The sequence below is a fragment of the Lampetra planeri genome, chromosome 53, assembly GCF_965212315.1.
Source record: "Lampetra planeri chromosome 53, kcLamPlan1.2.h2, whole genome shotgun sequence".
Taxonomy (NCBI): Eukaryota; Metazoa; Chordata; class Hyperoartia; order Petromyzontiformes; family Petromyzontidae; genus Lampetra; species Lampetra planeri.
In genome coordinates, this window is record NC_136159.1 from 5,132,708 (window position 1) to 5,146,259 (window position 13,552).

At 49.6% G+C, this 13,552-nt stretch overlaps 1 protein-coding gene across 1 annotated transcript in view; it reads left to right on the forward strand.

Annotated features, from left to right (window-relative positions):
• The first annotated feature begins 6,254 nt into the window (after positions 1–6,254).
• Positions 6,255–13,552, forward strand: part of GNRHR (gonadotropin releasing hormone receptor) — a 34,215-nt gene continuing 26,917 nt past the window's right edge. Inside the window, exon 1 of the mRNA XM_078617156.1 lies at positions 6,255–6,908. Coding sequence (XP_078473282.1) covers positions 6,255–6,908 — 654 coding nt within the window. The remainder of the gene's footprint in view (positions 6,909–13,552) is intronic.

The following is a 13,552-nucleotide window of genomic DNA, read 5'->3' on the forward strand; positions in this document are numbered from 1 at the left end:
ACTTTGGGAATTCCTTCTGCATCCAGCAGTGGATTGATGAAGGGTCGTACATGAATGTTACACAAGCGATGCAACCTTCAAGGGCCAGTCGTATAGTCTCATCGCCTCCAGTATACGGGCTTGTGCTTTCTTTGGTCACGCGCCAGTGTATTCCACTGTGGTGTCATCATTGTCATCATCAGCAGAAGCAGCAGCGGCAGAACCAGCCATGATCAATCCACCGCTGGATGACCGCCTGCCCGAGTTCTCGCCAACTCGTGGTATTGCGGTGTAACAATACAACCGCCATAGCACGTGCGGCAAATAATGTATGATTTCGTCGCTCCATCTCCACAGGGGCGGTGCCCTCCGGCGCATTCCCTCCCTTGGGATGGCGCTCCATCATTGGTTTCGAGTCAGAGCCACCAACGATCGCCTCTTCGAGCGGCGTGTCCTGCTGAAATACCTCCCAGAATCAGTCAACGAGGATATCTTTGACCCCCCTTTGCTTCTTCATCTCGAATCCACACGTGCTTCTCTCTCTCGATCTCCGTCTCTCAACGAGCAATTCCCAGCAAGCGCCCCGCCCAAGCTTTCGCGACACTCGTCGACGCGCCGTTCATCGCCTTCACTCGTTTGACGATGCCACCCAGTTGCGTTCTCTTCCCATTGCGCATTTAACCACCCCACCCCCCACCACCAACCAAAGTTGGTCTCCACACACGCCGGTGCAGTTAATTCCAAATCAGCCTCACGGTGTGGTGGCAACATCTGGCGACTGTCGAATGCCCACCCCGGCGTGCAGTCGACGTCAACGAAGCGGACGGTGCTCGGGCTTCAACGCGCAATGCAAACATTCAGACGGCCTTCTAGTATTATCCGTGAATAATGCACTAATCAGTATTTAAATTATCACGCTGTCTCTCCACCGCGTTTTAAGTCGACTGCATCTCTCTCCTGTCCTCTTTTCCACGAGGAAAGGGCAAAATTAGCCTCTACATTTAAGCCCGGAGTTAAAGCCCTAATGTGGACTGAAAGGAGCTTAAATTGCATCGCGCGAGGCGTGGGGACGCTTGCACGAAGATCAATGCGCGATGTTTGATCACGCCAATTAAAACCCCACCGCGTTGCATTGAACGAGCGCAGCTTTGACATACAGGAGGCCTAATGGTCTGCTGACTGGATGCCTGCGTTGCATGTGTGCTGGACGGGCTGCTAGGGAGTGTAATGGGTGAGTGGGTGCATGAGTGGCTGAGTGATTGACTGGCTGGGTGGCTGAGTAACCGACTGACTGGATGGCTCGGTGGTGGGTGAGTTACCTGAGTGGATGGGTTGGTGGCTGAGTGGCTGGATGATTGGGTGGTTGTCTGAGTGGGTGGTTGTTTGGTTGCCTACATGTATGAATGACTAGCTGGCTGGGTGGTTAACTGGCTTGGTAAATAGGTGGCTGTCTGGATGGCTGAGTGGGTGGGTGGCTCATTGAATAAGCATCTGAATAGCTCACTGAGTGGTGGGTTGGGTAATTTCTGGCTGGCTAGGTGGCTGGTTGGATGGGTGGCAAGGTTCTTGTCTAGGTGGCCATGTGTCTAGATAACTGCCTGGCTGACTGGCTGGGGTGGTTATCTGGCTGAGTAGCCAATCGACTCGCTATCCACGGCTTAATGGCTGGATCACCAACTGGTTCCACGTCGAGAGACGGGAACACGGAGCGATCATTTGGCAATTTGTGCCGACGCAGTCCTTCTGTCTAGTGAGCTTGAGCAAAAGCTTCTCTTGAAAAAGAACATCACATTTTCCTCCCGTCAAAAAGCACCACGGGGCACCCGTGAAACAGGCCTGGCGGCTGCCCAGGCACAACTCTTCCTTCACCGTTCAATGTATAATTCCCTGGGGCATGACCCCTATTTTATAAAGTTAAAATGTCAAAGTGAAATGTTCTCATCCGGACGATTGTCCATTCTCTTCCGATTTTTTTTCGTCTCTCGCATCGGGGGTGGGGAACAAATCGCAAACTTACAGCTGGGCAAATCAGATAATGTAAGCAATCGATGACTCGATAGATTATTGGGTTGATTACTCCAATAATAGCACAAAAAAGAGTTGCGGGCAGTAAACAAAGTCTCCACCTCTGTTCCCCACGTGTGTGTGCCTCTGGGCAGTGACTTGGCGTAGTTTTATCGGGTTCTGTCTGAGTCGACGACTCGGACGATACTTCTACACCCGGCACACCACGTACAGTATGCATCTCACTGTGACCGTGGCTCTTGGTCACGAGCCTACGCCAGTCAATCGGCAACCCGACACAGATTTCTGCACCGGGAACACCATCAACTCGGTATCTCTGTAGGATCCTGTCACGACACATCGTGTGAGAGACTAAAGTGTTTCTCATTTAGAAATGTTGCAGCTGCCAGTGCACCACCCTGTGTCTGTACATTTATAGGCATCTGCGCTCTATGACAGACTTGTAGAGGCAGGGCACACGAGGGGGGTGGGTGGCCGGGCATCACGCCCGGCCGCCTTTGTCTCCCACGTGGCGATGCTTACACACCGCACCAGGCACTCATTTGAGGCTGAGTCGACCTCGGGGAGGCCCAGGACCGGTTCAGATAATTGTCACGGGTATTGGTGGCCGAGAGCGGGAATCGAACTCGGGTCGCCGGGTTCGTGGCGCAGCGCGCCAACCACTGTGCCACCGCTCCCCACGTGCTCCCCACGTGCACACACGTGTATGCATCGCGTGCGATCTTCATCTCGACATTTTATCAGCGCTGGATAGATTCAGAGAAAATAACAAAAAAAACTACGACGTTTCGATCGCAACACAAGCGGTCGTCATCGTTTTTCCTGATGACGACCGCTTGTGTTGCGATCGAAACGTCGTAGTTTTTTTGTTATTTTCTTCGAACCTATCTACGTGACCTTACCGAAAGACCCAAAGAATATGAATTCCTGCAGTCACGAAAGCTTTAAGTCACGTGGAGGGAGTTCAGCAATCGTTATGCGCGTTGCAGCGTGTAACGACTCGTAATGTGTACTCAGACAGAGAACACAATAAAATTAACACATTCGTCAATAAAAACTTGTTGGCCTCAAAAGGCAGGAAGGGGGAGGGGGGTACATAGGCGACTACGTTTCGGGAAATGGCCCTTTTTCATAGCAGAAGAGAGACTCTTAACGAATCGGCGCTGACGATCGGTGCATATGTATGATGAAATTATTTTGCATAATACTAGCCAAACGTGCTCAACATTCGACTATTTGTTTTTTAGATTAAACTATGTTTTTTTTACAGGTAAGGCCCACTGAGCTATACAGCTCTTTTTCAAAAGCCACCTGGCCACAAATGATAGTTCAACGAAGTGGCTTATCGTGTGGAAATGTATTGCAGCCAAATATCCTACACACATGTTTCTCAATGTTGGAGGGAAAACCCGGAGGACCCGGAGAAAAATACACGCGACTACGGGGCGAACATCCAAATATACGGGCGTCACGGTCGAGATCGAACCCTACGACTTTCTGCATACCATGCGAGGTAGTTAACATCCTAGCTACCGCGGTGCGGTCCACACGTGTGAATGGACGTGGGGGGGGGGGGGGGGTAGGGCTGCGTGGCATTGCGAGGACTTTAATTGGAAAAGAGGGGGGGTTGGCAGAAATTCCCCCCCCCACTCTCCTCCCATGCGCTCGGCGAGTTAGAATATAGAGCAGCGCTTGAACTCTCTCATTAACATTGCACGCGTGCGCGTCGCACTGCGCCACACACACACACACCAGGGCGAGGCAGCTGGCTGAGTGACCGCCGAGCTTTCAAACGAGCGCAGGGCAGGGCCTGGGGTGGGGGAGGCGAGTCATTTCTGCGTCGAAAACACAATCAGCATGCAGTCAAATAATGATAACAACAGCAATGATACAATTATTGTTGTTTACATTTGCGAGGCGCATTTCCATCTGTACATCCCAGTCGCCCTCCAACGGATGCAGAAATAAATTGACCACGTTTTGTTTGACCGCGTGGCAATTTTATTTATTTACTGCGTCGGGTGGAAGGGGGGTTTACGACACACATTTTTATTTGACGCGATCTGACCCCCCCCCAACCCCCCCCCCCCGCCCCCCCTCCCCCAGCAATTATGAATAATAATATTGGTCGTGAAAGTTTAACACGCAAGCTTTTGCGACCAATATTATCCATAATAGAGATTTCGCCAGTATTTGCAACCAGCATCATTAGGCGACAGGCGACACTCTGATATGATGCTGGTTGTAGCTACTGGCGAAACGTCGCACTCGAATTGTACATGTTGTGAGTTTACTCTCCAAAACACAGAACCAGTAACGATTTGCCATGGTTTGCTCACGTGACAAACCTTACTAATTGGCTGTGTCGGGTGGTGACGGGTTTCACGACACATTTATGCAGACGCGATCTAAGCCTACTACGTGTAAGATGCCAAACACAAACTATATTTGACACATCTAAATTAGCCACACGGCCTCGTGGCAGTGCGCAATCTCAGCAGCATCGGTTCAACGCGAGCGATACTTCGGGCCGATTTCGAGCCCTTGTTTAACTCCACTGTTGGATGATGAACTTCGCCCACGCCGTGTGGGGGAGGGGTGGGGTGGGGTCACCGTATTTGACCATACCTCACCACGCTGGTCAATGCGAATTGGTGAAAGCGGGGAGCATAGGCAATCCAGTACAACAAAGGAGGCCAGCCACAACCCACGTAGCCTCGCAGGAGCCTGCAGCACCTGTTATATATTGGGGTTGCTCATCCGAACTCGGCACTGTTTAGCTTTCGAGACCCGGCTAGATCGAATGTTTGGTCATGTCGCCATTACATTCACGAGTTTAAAAATACCTTCATGTTCATCTCATTTTTATGAATGGATGACTTCACGTTCAGTAGACACGTGTTGCCTCCTCTAACGTGAATACGAGGATCATCATCAGCAGCAGCAGCAGCATCACCGGCAGACGCATGGCTTCTCTCAATCCCTCCATGCTTCGTGTACCACGTGTTATTGTTGTTAGGCACGAGGTCCAACGTTTCGCTCCACGAGCTGCTCGGAGCTTCGGCGCCAGCCGCTGAACTGAGCCAGACGATGCGCTTTTCCGCCACGGCGATTATCGTGTTCAATTCACTCCCCGAAGAAGCTTCCAGCTACGTGGAGCGAAACGTCGGACACCTGCGTCGACCAACACGGCGGAGATCAACGCGAAAGCGCACGCGCGCGCGCGCACATCGGAGCGCCCCTCCGCAGCACAGCTGTGAAAACCCGCACACGGTAGTAGGCATGATCTCTCTATCTTCACCACGTATCCATCCAATTGATTGTATATGACAGCGTATGGCGACTCTGCCCCCACCTACCCGTAGCCCCCCCCCTCCGCCCCGTAACCCCCCCTCCCTTTACAAATGTAAGCATAGCATGGATTGGATGAGCGAAAGGGGGGGCTCGATGTGGCGAGAGGGGGAGCGAAGCAGAGAGAGAGAGAGAGGGGAAGGGGAGGGGAGGCGGACGCCTGGGGGTGGGATATCATTTGCGCTGTTTCTTGCAACATCCACGCGGCGTGATGTGATTCCCCTGATTCGCATGATCATCATCATCAGCAGCAGGAGCAGCAGCAGCAGCATCATCATCATCGTCGCAAGTCAACTTCAAGTCGAGACGCGCCGCTAAGAGAGAAGTCATTGCGAGATTAGTGCCCGTCTGAGAAGCGTCACTAATTGAAATCCCCGTTCTTTTTTTTGCGTGTTGCGTGTTGCGCTCCTATCCGCTCCGTCCAAAAATACAATTTGCGTAGTCAGCGAGTTCACACAACCCGATCATTAACATTCAGAAGACTGCACCCAACCGCGTGTAGCTTTCCAAGGGAGATTTGTGATGAGATTCTTAATATAATAATAATAATTCTAATAATCGTCCAGAGTCATTTTGACTCATAGAGTCAGTCTTAAATTGATAGCGCATCTCTTGACGACGCTGGAGTTTGCAAACACGTCCTTCTTATTATACGTCCCACAGTCGTTCGTCACAGACAACAAAGAGCATCCCCTCCCCCCGCCCTTCCACCCTCTGTCCCCCTCACCTCTTTCCCTCCTCTTTCTAGGCTACGTAGACTGTTGGGGCAAGTGCTGCTAGCGAACACCTCGTCACATCACACACACGCGCGCGCGCGCGCGCAAATATCTTTATCGCATTCCCAGAGCGACTCACACCCCTAGAGCGACTTGCTCAAACTCATCGCTCCTCTGTTCGCGATGGAGTTACTAGCGCACGCGTGTAACTTCACGTCGTCGTCGTCGTCATCATCGTCATCCTTCTTCTCGTCCGCTCCCGGCGCAACCCCGTGCACTCCGGGCACCTCCCTCGTCACGTCGCACCCGGACGCCGATCCGCGCGGCGTCGACCCGAACATGACCACGGTCCCGGGCTCGAATCTCACGGACCCTCCTCCTCACCCGCTGCCCCTGCTGCCCACGTTCAGCGCCGCTGCCCGGGTGCGTGTGTGCGTAACGCTCATCCTGCTGCTCGCGTCGGCGACTCTCAACGGCATGGTGCTGCGCTCGGCGTGCCTCGACAGGCGAACGCGAAGTCGCCGCCAGCGCGGTTCGCACGTCCGCCTGCTCATGCTCCACCTGAGCGCGGCCGACCTCCTCTTCACTCTCCTCGTGATGCCCCTGGACGCCGCGTGGAACGTCACTCTGGAGTGGCGTGCCGGCGACGCCGCCTGCCGCCTGCTCATGTTCCTCAAGCTGTTCGCGATGTACGCGAGCGCATTCGTAACGGCCGTCATCAGCTTGGACCGCTACTCGGCCGTGGTCAACCCGCTCGCGTTCGGCCAGGCGAAGAGACGCAGCCGCGTGACGCTCTGCCTGGCGTGGGCTCTGAGCGCCGTGCTCGCACTCCCGCAGGTGAGGAAGGTCGTGGTTCCCGGAGTGCCTGAAACTCTCGCCGCGCGCGCCTTGTCCGACGTTTCTCTCCAAGTGCTCAACTCCGCGGAGGCCCCGCAAGGTCTCCACCGTAAAAAGCGCGCGCAGAGAAAGACGTCTCCCATACGCGTTGTCGGGTTAAACTGCGCGCAGTTGCCGGCGTGATACCCGACGTTTCGCTCCGAGTGCCGGGAGGTTCTTCGGGAAATTAAACGGTTCCTGAAGATGATGAATTCACTTCCTCGAGAAGCGGCCCCCAGAATACGGTGCGAAATTTCGGGCGTCGCGTGTTTTCCGGATCGTACCGCGCGCTTGTTTCCGGCGCAGTGTCCGACGTTTCGCTCCACGTGCCTGGGAGCTTCTTCGGAAATTGCGTTCCCCAGAAGCCGCCAGCGCGCGGAGCGAAATGTGGCCGTGCACGCGCGCCTGTGATCCAGCGCGAAGGAGACGAAGGGGGTTGGTGTATCACGCTGAGATTTGTCAAGCTCCCCAAACCCCGCTGGGACGCCACGTGGACAGGAAGTGGCAGTTCTGCACTGTAAATCAAGTGGATCGATGTATCCACCTGTGCAGAACTTTTAATGTTAACCCCCGCCCCCCCCCCCCCCCTTGGAAGTATTGTCAGGACATTGATCTGAGTTGGGTATTTAGGCTGGATTCAGAGGTCACGACCGGAGGTCATCGATTTGTTAGATTAGCTAAAAGTGGGGTAATTTTAAGCAACAGTGGATGGATTGGTGTGTAGTCGGAACGCTTTCTGAAGTAGTTTTTTTTGTTGATAAAGGCGTAGCCAGGCAATTGCTCGCTCACGCCACTGCTGTCGGAAGAGCCTCTACAAGGGGGAGACATAGAAAGGCTCTATAGACTGCAGGGTGTACTTTTGCCTACTCTGCCACGCGAGTCAAACGTCTTTGGAGAGGTGCAAGCACCCACATCTTACCCCGCCATTCGTGACCACCCCCCCACCCCCCCCCCCTCTGCGAACTACGGTGGTTCAGAGGCGAGGCAATTCAAGAAACTGGCTTGCACCAATTGCTTGTTATATGTGTATACTGTATGTTGAACTTCGTTCGCACCGTACCTATCCAACCGTGCTAATCGGAGGTGTTTCAAGTGCCACCGCACGCGGTAGTGTAGCGGTTAGCGCGCTGCGCTATGAACCTGGCGACCCGGGTTCGATTCCCGCTCACGGCCAACACCAGTGACGATTATCTGAACCGGTCCTGGGCCTCCCCTAGGTCGACTCAGCCTTAAATGAATACCTGGTGCGGTGTGTAAACATCGTCACTGGGGAGACAAAGGCGGTCGGGCGTGGTGCTGGCCACTCACCCCCGAGTGTACCGTTCCGGCCTTCATAGGTGCTCGCTAACAGCACTTGCCCCTACAGTCTATTAAGGTTATACGGGGGATCTTTGTTTTTTATGTGTGTGTGCGTGTGGACACTACCACGGTGGCATCCAAAGCGTGAGTGTCTCTCAAAATGCCCAACCGCGTGCTCATCCCTTTCTGGAACACTTCTGTGCGTTCTTCACCATCCAGAACACAATCACGCGTGCCAGAGCTCTCATCATGGGACCCCCCCCCCCCCCCCCCAGCTCTCAATGTCCTGATAGTGGCATTGTCATTGTGCTGTTCGCCTTTTGGCGTCCTCTTGTCTAACACGGTTCGAGACGAGGCTCTAAAGAAAGCTGTCTCTGGTGTGGACCAATCAGTTTCAAAGACAATGCATATGCTATATTCTTAGGTTTTTTCGGTAAAGTCACGTAGGTAAAACATTAAAATTAATAAAAGTAAAATAAAATAAAAATCACGACGTTTCGGAGGCAACACAAGCTTCCGTCTTCAGGTGGAACCGTCACAGCTACGACAGCTGTATAAAAAAAAAAATTAATGCATATGCTACCAGAGCATGTTTTTTTTTGCATGTTCACCACAAGTATATGTGGTTAATGTTGATCTGATTCCTTGCAAAAGGTTTCTGTTTAGTGTTTTAACATCTTAACACCTGTTTTTTTTTGCCAGAAGTGGTAAAACTTATTCTTATACAGACCTCTCATGTATGTACGTATGTATGTTGAACTTTTTTCCCGCCGTACGTAGCCAACCGCGATAAGCATCACAGTTGCGAAGCAATATTTTCTGCGTGACTCTTTCTCTCTACGTTTCGAATTTTTTTTCCATCTGCTCAAATTTCATATTGGGAAGCTGTCGTGGTGTGATGGTTAGCGAGCGCAATGGGACTTGTAATTTAGATGCCGCCTAAACGAGAGGGGAGGGGAGCGGTGGCGCTTGCACATTGAGGGAGGGAGGTGAGGTAGGGGAAAGGGGGGGGGGGGGAGACGGGCACTCATCCAGCAGTGTATTGACAAATCGGTCTGCAACACGCGCGGCACCTTCCACGGGTGAGCGCGCACGTGTGCCACTCGCGCGCGGCGCTTCGCACTTCACGGCGAGGAAGACGCGAGCGTGGAGAATTGTTCTCGCGTGGCCCTGATTTCGTCTGCGCGTGGCCTGTCAGCGCTCCTTTGTCCGCGCTCAAAGCGCTATTTCAACAACAACTACGAAAATGATTGCAATGTGTCGTGAATTCAGCACATACCTAAACACACGCTGGATGCTACGGCGCAAGGGTAAAACCCGGGCTGGCTTTCCCCCCCCCCCCCTTACGGAATGGACTTCACGGATTCGGGCATGAGCGGTGGTGCTTGCACATTGAGGATCACAAATAAGGTAAAACCCGGGCTGGCTATATTAGCCCCTGCGGAATGGACTTCACATATTCAGGATTGAGCAGTGGTGCTGGCACATTGAGGGTCCTAAGGAGAATTTGTTTTAAATTCCGGGATGGTCACAATTCTCGCTGCGGAATGGACTTCGCGTATTCCGGCGTCAGTGGTGGTGATGGCACACTGAGGATCACAAATAATGTAAAACCCGGGCTGGGCACATTTTCCACCGCGGAATGAACTTCACGGATTCGGGCATGAGCGATGGTGCTGGCACATTGGAAATGTGTAAAACCCGGGCTGGTCACGTTTCCCCCTGTGGAATGGACTTCACGCATTCAGACATCAGTGTTGGTGATGGCACACCGAGGGTCGTTAAAATAAATTACTGTTGAAGACCCACCTCCTTTCAATGTGTAAACTCCTCGTGAGATGGCTGAAGAGATATCGACACGAGATTGAGATGCGGTGAGTGAGATGTGAGAATAGATATGCAGATGGTACAGATGTAGTGAAATTAATCGAGATGTACACAAGATACAAATATGAAGTTATGCTAGAGAATAGACGTAAATAAAAGATAAGGGACTAGATTTTAATTGGCTTTTTAATGTTAATCGGCATTTTATGTTTTTGGGATTTGAATTCGAGATAATATTTGATTAAACTTGTTTTTATATGTTACTCTGAGGCCCCTTTAGCTGCTTGGGACCCCGTCAACCACGGCTTAGTTTTGCCTGTGCCTAGCATCACCACTTGATCGCCTGGCATACAGAACGGCCAATATTTTTTTGTATTTCTCCCAGGCAATAAAGTGAGAAAAAAAAGCGGAATGATACAACTGCTCCAGTTAATGGAATATATCATCCTCTCACTGCGATGTATTGCTCATAGAAGTTCCAAGCGCTTATCTGTGCCTTAGCCACCAGGCACAGGGGATTGAAACAGGAATTATTTTTTAAGTGATCCATAAAAGGAAATCGGTTTTGGTGCCACAAATATATAAGTACGTAAGTTCAACATGTTAGCACGCCTCAAGTGAGGCGAGAGAGAGAGAGAGAATGAAAAAATTAACCCGTAAAAACTAAGTTTTTCACTATAAATCCTTTATATGCGTGGCGGCTAGAGTCCTCTCGTCCTCTGGCTTGAGATGGCTGCCACCTATGGGTCAGATGATTGCCTGCCACCATTAAGCAATTGGTAATTAAATATAATTTATTTTTTCCTAAAAAGTGTACAATTTTGGGAAAATTTTTTCACGAAAATAAATTGTCACGCACAACGAGTCTGTGTGCAAAATGTCAGCTCGATGTGGGTTAAAAAACGACCGAAAGATTTGCACGGTCGTAAGCGCGCAAGCAAGCAAGCAAGTAAGCAAGCAAGTGAACTTAATATAAAGGATTTAAAAAGAGAAAGAAAGATCAGGAGGAGAAGAGCGAATGAAAACGCCCTCCGTGTTTGGAAAATAAATGAAGAAAAAACCCAACAACAACAGCAACAACAACAACGTCAACATCAGCAGAATCATTCAAATCAGCGCTGGGGTCGTGCACATTCAAGTGCCACGTGGGTCGAATTGCATTGCGCCAAGTGCACAGGGTGCGACGGTGTCGATTTGTGGGTGGGAATAAATAACAACAACAACAGCAGCAACAACAACACCTCAACGCGTTCGGAATTAACGCCGTGGCCTTCGAATGAATATATAAATGTGTATATAATAGGAGACGTTTCGGCCAATGGTCCTTCTTCACGGGACTTTCTATTCAAGAAAGGCCCTTTGAGAGGGGGCCTTTGCTCGAAACGTCACCTATTTGTTTCTATTAAGTTCAGAGTCTTCTTGTTTCTTTCGGTAAAGTCACGTAGAAGGAAAATAAGAAAATAATAAAAATAAAACATAATAAATTATGTTTATAATAAAATAATAAAATAAAACGTAATAATATTATGTTTTATTTTAATAATAAAAATAAAACATAATAATATTATGTTTTATTTTTAATAATAATAAAAATAAAACATAATAATATTATGTTTTATTTTTAATAATAATAAAATAATAAAAATAAAACATAATAAATTATGTTTATAATAAAATAATAAAATAAAACATAATAATATTATGTTTTATTTTAATAATAAAAATAAAACAATAATATTATGTTTTATTTTTATTATTTTATTATTTCCCTTCTACGTGACTTTACTGAAAGAACCAAGAAGATGAATCCCTGCAGTCACGAAAGCTTTAAATCGAAATTTAAGTTCAGAGTGTTGTTATTGACGAATGTGTTGTAGCAGCAGCATCGCCAGTGAATTCCCTTCACGTCAATATCGCTGTCATCATTGTCGTCATCGCCCGTCCCTGTAGACCAATACCTCCGACCCCCCACACATTTCTGTTTTGAAATGCATCTACTACCACAGCATGAAGCCATACAAAACACGTATACTGCTATTAGTACAAATGCATTTACCCAAAGAAACTGCAATGCTGCGATTGGCGCACCGACGCTATGAACCTGCGGCCACCTTTTAACATCAAGCCCCCCCTCCCTCTCCTCCTCCCCCATGCGGGGTCGTGGGAGGTGGGGGCAAGCGTGCGGATAAATAACACTGGTCAACACACTTTTTCTGGCATAAGGTATTCCAACGGTATTAATGTAATTTTGGGGTGCTGATTCCAAATCTATCACATCAGGTTTTTGAGATATCAAATATTGCATTTTCAATAAAAACTGCGGAAGAAAAATATTAAATAAATGTGGATATCTACATAAAATGATATTATAAACACACTATCCTAAAAATACAGCACCATATTTTAACACTAAAGCCGTCACTGACTCGCAACAACTTGCCATCATAAGTGACAGAGTTAATTTCGGGTAAAATCAATGAAAATGGGGTATGCCGATAGCATAAAATGAGATGTGATAGAGCAAATCTGAGATCAGATTTGGAATCAGCACCCTGAAATTAGTCTAAAAGAGCTGCAAAAGTCCAGGCCAGAATTTTTTTTTTGTTGACCAGTTGTTGACCAGCTGTCGGCCAAGATACATAGAGAGATATCTGTCTGCTTATATGTCTGTCTATAGTTTTCTGGTTAGATGTTTTGTTGCTATTTCATTTATACCTGATGATGATTGCTTGTGTTGCAATCGAGACGTCGTATGCTATTATTTAATTTATTATTTTATCTTTATACGTGACTTTACCGAAAGAACCAAAGAATAAAGAGGTCACCGTACGGCAAAGGGGGGGTTTCTCTTGAATCCATTTTTGTAAACCAGAGTGTCCATCCGCCACGTGTTTTTTTTATATATGTAATGTGAGGATATATCCGAGTTGCTGATGGATCACACCTCGTTACGATGATTGGCTCTGCCGGTCCTGGCCCATAGCCAATGGGGGGAAGTCTAGGGGCGTGACCCTGACGTAATGGCAAGGTGACAGCTGTGAGTAGATGATTGGTTCTGCTGGCTTTAGCCACAGCCAATGGGGGGACGAGTTAGGGGCGTGGTCCTGACGTAATGGGAAGGTGACAGCTGTGAGTAGATGATTGGTTCTGCTGGCTTTAGCCACAGCCAATGGGGGGACGAGTTAGGGGCGTGGTCCTGACGTAATGGCAAGGTGACAGCTGTAAGTAGATGATTGGTTCTGCTGGCTTTAGCCACAGCCAATGGGGGGACGAGTCAGGGGCGTGGTCCCGGGAGCGTACGATGGAGTCTAGAAGATTCCATAGAGGTTAACCAGGATTGGTGGAAAGGTACCACGTGACCCGGGTATTAAAAGGGGTGGAGACGAACAACACGTGGTCAGATCTGGAACGAACGGAGGGTGAGGTCACGCTGGAGCGGGGTCCAGGCTGCCACGTGGCCGCGCGTTTCTCTCTCTCTC